Source organism: Sphaeroforma arctica (assembly GCF_001186125.1).
Source record: "Sphaeroforma arctica JP610 unplaced genomic scaffold supercont1.205, whole genome shotgun sequence".
In the NCBI taxonomy this organism is placed as follows: Eukaryota; class Ichthyosporea; order Ichthyophonida; genus Sphaeroforma; species Sphaeroforma arctica.
In genome coordinates, this window is record NW_014040353.1 from 19,657 (window position 1) to 23,377 (window position 3,721).

The window sequence follows — 3,721 nt, forward strand, 5'->3', positions numbered from 1 at the left end:
TTATTATATATATTATATATATATATAAGTATATATATATATATATACATATATATATATATATATTATACATTTATATATATTATTATATACATTATAAATATATATATATATATATATATATATACTCTTGTCTCTATCTTTGTATACGTAATACGTCTTGAAACAATCAGGTGCGTATTTTAGTATTCATCCAGAGCTTCCCTTATTCACCTGCACCCACAGTGACTGGTTTCGCCCACGGCACCTCCCTGACGCCATTTATCGCCGCCAACTTCCTGGTCGACCAGCTTAAGCTACCGCTGGTAGCCACTCTCTCGGCACCAGAACTACCCGCACGCGCTATTGTCGAACGGGGTCAACCAGCACCTGGGATCCGCATTCACGGTAATGCTAATGGAGTGTGTGTGGCGCTGTGTGAGTTCAAGATCCCCTCGAACCCTATCATCAACGGTGTTATCGAGGCGGTTGTGGACTTCAGTGCCAGACACAACATCAAGTGTATTCTATCGGCCGAGGGTGTGCCCCGGGCACCGGTTGCTGAGGTTAGTTCGGAAAGTGCAAGAGATAAGACCGAAGAGGAAGCCATCCAGGAGAAGGAGGCCAGAGAGGATGCGGAAAAGGTGCTGTTCTTGACCACGTGCGAAGACATCGCTGACACGCTACTGCTCGCCAACGATAAGCCAACACCCATCACAGCACCTGAGAGCCAGGACAAAAAGTCGGAGTCTGAACCTCTGCTCGGGAAGGAAAGCAACGAACAGACTACAGCAAGTGTAGGCGTCGATAAGATCGTTTACAAGCCGCTGGACGATGCGGTGATCAACGGTATCACGGGGGGACTGATTGCCGAGGCGAGCCTGACTGGGCTTGAGGTGTGCTGTATCTTGGTACCGGCATCTGCTGTCATGCCGTTGGATGTCAGTGCGGCGGCTAAGGTGGTTGAAACAGTGCGCACACTCGTGCCTGGATTGGAGCTCGACATGACGCCACTGCAAAGTAAGGCTAAGCAGTTGAAGCTTACAGAGAGAGACATTGAGGCTATGAAGGAGGAGGCCGAAGCCCAGCCGGCTGGCTATGGCAATATGTACATGTAGATTGCTGGCCATAAGGTCTGGAGGTGCACACGAGTAGATGTAGATATGTGTTTGTAGTGTTGGCTACTTGCCATGCGCCGCAGTGCGGAAAACATTCTATTGAAATAAATTGATACTGCATTCATATGGTGACTGTTCTCATGCGCAGGTGCTCATCTGTTCAGCCAGTCCTCAATGGCTGTCTGAGGCGTATACCACTAGTCGTGTCAGTTGGTTCGTGAAACGATACCCATAAATAGCCAAACTGTCATAATATCAAATTGTATTAGGCGTACCGTTGCGTGATGGGCAAGGATTGAGTCTCTCGTGAATAGCCCAGTCTATTAGTACTTTATTTGATTTCTGCGCCAACTAACCTCTCGGCCGCTCTCGTCAAAGTATCGGCGTGCTGTATTGCGCGGGTGCAAAATACACAGAGGCGCGACAACATAACTTGTCTGCCTGGTAGGCCTTAACATTCATATGTAGCACACTATCCACTCCGGCCCTTGTGCCTTGTGCTGGCGCGCACCACTCCACACAGGGCATTCCCGCCTCCGTAGCCTCGAATGGGCGAAGCTCGGATTTCGGCAACCGTCGCACATGGCTCACGCGTAAATCCAGAATGGAGGAGAACTCAACATAGCGCATGAAGTTGATATCGCCAGCAATCATCTCGAGATCGGCGGGTGTGTGTGCAAGGGCTGTGTTGGATGGGTAATTCACCCTCGCGGCTACAAGGTGTGCCGTCTGCAGCAAGATTAACTTTAGTAGCATTGCGTTCACGTGGTCGCCCGAACCGGTAGCGTACCGGTGAGATGTCAAGCCCCGGTCCAGAGAGGTTAAGCTCAGCACTTGCATTACACGACCCGCATCACCGGTAGATGATAATTGCCCGTGCACGCTCCCCGGTGGTTGCGGCGTACCTTCACCACTAGTACATTCGCTGTTAGTCCTATCTGCATTGTGGACAGTCTCCTCTTGTACAGCAGCAGTCTCTCCATAGCCCATCTCTGTCAAACCACCGATCAGCACAGGAGAGCCATCTCTCAGCGTACCCACATCTTCTGGCCGTGCAAAGGAGAACTCTGTGTCCGATATTTGCGGTAGGCGTTTCTTCACGTGTGTGCGCCGTTCCTTGAAGTCCTTCCTCGGACCGAGCAAGGCCCCATGCTGGACCGTCTTCACTAACGTGTGGCCATGTGCATCCTGCAGGTCGCATTTGAGAAGTACCTTTGTGTTCCTGTTTTTAGGTTTGTCTGGTTCTGTAATGTTTGGCTTATGTTGGGTGTTGTGAAGTGCTTTGGTATCTGCTGGGGTCGACTTCGGAGATTCATGCTCATCTGGGCTCAGTAGCTGTGCGGACGAAAGTGCGCTGGCGAACCTCCCGTTGCTAGGCAACAGCGTGGCCTGTTCACGCGTTAGCGCAGTGGACATATCTGAATTCTCGATATTGTTGATATGGCTAATAGTAGCTACGAATGTGCACATGTCCATGGACACTGGATGCGACGGTGTGAGCTTTGTCAACGCATGCCATTTGGAATTCGGGTCGACATAGTTGTCGAATTCCGAATTTATAATGCTTGTGTACAGCCCACTAGCGTCATGCACATTAGTGTGTTTGGCAAAGTTTTGATTACTTTGTATTCTGTCGCGTAGGCCCACGCCACCAGAAGCCGAGGAGTAGAAGCGATTTGACGGTGTGCTTCGTAATGTGATGCAAAGGTGTTTACGGAGATTCAATAGTTTGAGCATACTTGTACATGCAAGATGTGTGATTAAAACACTACCTGATATCGAATCTCTTTTAATAAGACATATCTGTTACGATTGTGGAATACCAGACAGGTAGCAATGATATCGAAAGTACTGATAAAAAGCCAGTGCTCGAGCGTCCCTGATGGATTAAACCGCTCAACTGTGGATGGTTACCGTTCAACTACGAATAATGATGCAGACAATTAACATAGAAACTGCCTCGTTAGATCAGATATAACCCTACTACTGCTTGATAGGGGTTTACTTACCAACCAATATATATACACGTCCATAACACTAAGTAAGTAAATTTCAAGATATAGACATATATGTAAATAAATGAAGCTTGTGCTTCGATGTAAATATTTTAAAATATTCATAGCTTTCTAATTAGACAAAATATTAGTAAAAGGGAACTTCATCATTCATCTTGACTTCCATCTCGGCGACTCTATAATTCAATTGGTCAAGAGATACCGGCAGTTTATTTATCCACTGCGCAGTGGCCGTCTGTAAGCAAAAACTGCAGCTTTCATCAGTGCATCATATATATAAATAAGGGACTATTGAGTATGGTATTTACATATACATTATTATATATTAATACTATTTTGCTAATTTTGTTAAAATCAGTTCTTCCACTAGTAGTGTAATTAGTTGGGTGTGATTATTAGCAGTCATTTTTTGCCTAATAAAGTCGCTTTCCAACTCAGAAGTTTGCGCGTTGCATTGCATATCCGTATGATATCTAGCGATGAAGAATTTATCGAATGCCATCACGAACTCAGTCTCGTATGTGGAACAAAGTTGGCGTCTCTTCATTTAATAGAGACCGTGGGAGCAGGCGAAATTTAATTTGCAATATACATCCAGTTGTATCGGCG

The 3,721-nt window shown here is 46.3% G+C and overlaps 2 protein-coding genes across 2 annotated transcripts in view; one reads left to right on the top strand and one right to left on the bottom strand.

The window, feature by feature from the left end:
* Window positions 1-1,253, top strand: part of SARC_03849 (hypothetical protein) — a 3,260-nt gene extending 2,007 nt beyond the window's left edge. The window contains exon 3 of the mRNA XM_014302341.1: window positions 226-1,253. Within this exon, the coding sequence (XP_014157816.1) occupies window positions 226-1,097 (872 nt within the window). The 3' untranslated portion in view covers window positions 1,098-1,253. The remainder of the gene's footprint in view (window positions 1-225) is intronic.
* A 125-nt stretch (window positions 1,254-1,378) lies between these two features.
* On the bottom strand, window positions 1,379-3,156 carry SARC_03850 (hypothetical protein). The gene has a single exon (XM_014302342.1). It carries the CDS (start codon window positions 2,832-2,834, stop codon window positions 1,470-1,472), a length of 1,365 nt encoding a protein of 454 aa, XP_014157817.1. The 5' UTR covers window positions 2,835-3,156; the 3' UTR covers window positions 1,379-1,469.
* Between the last annotated feature and the right edge of the window lie 565 nt (window positions 3,157-3,721).

Coding starts and splice junctions, on each gene's coding strand:
- SARC_03850 (XM_014302342.1), bottom strand. CDS start 2,834: ATGCTCAAACTATTGAATCTCCGTAAACACCTTTGCATCACATTACGA.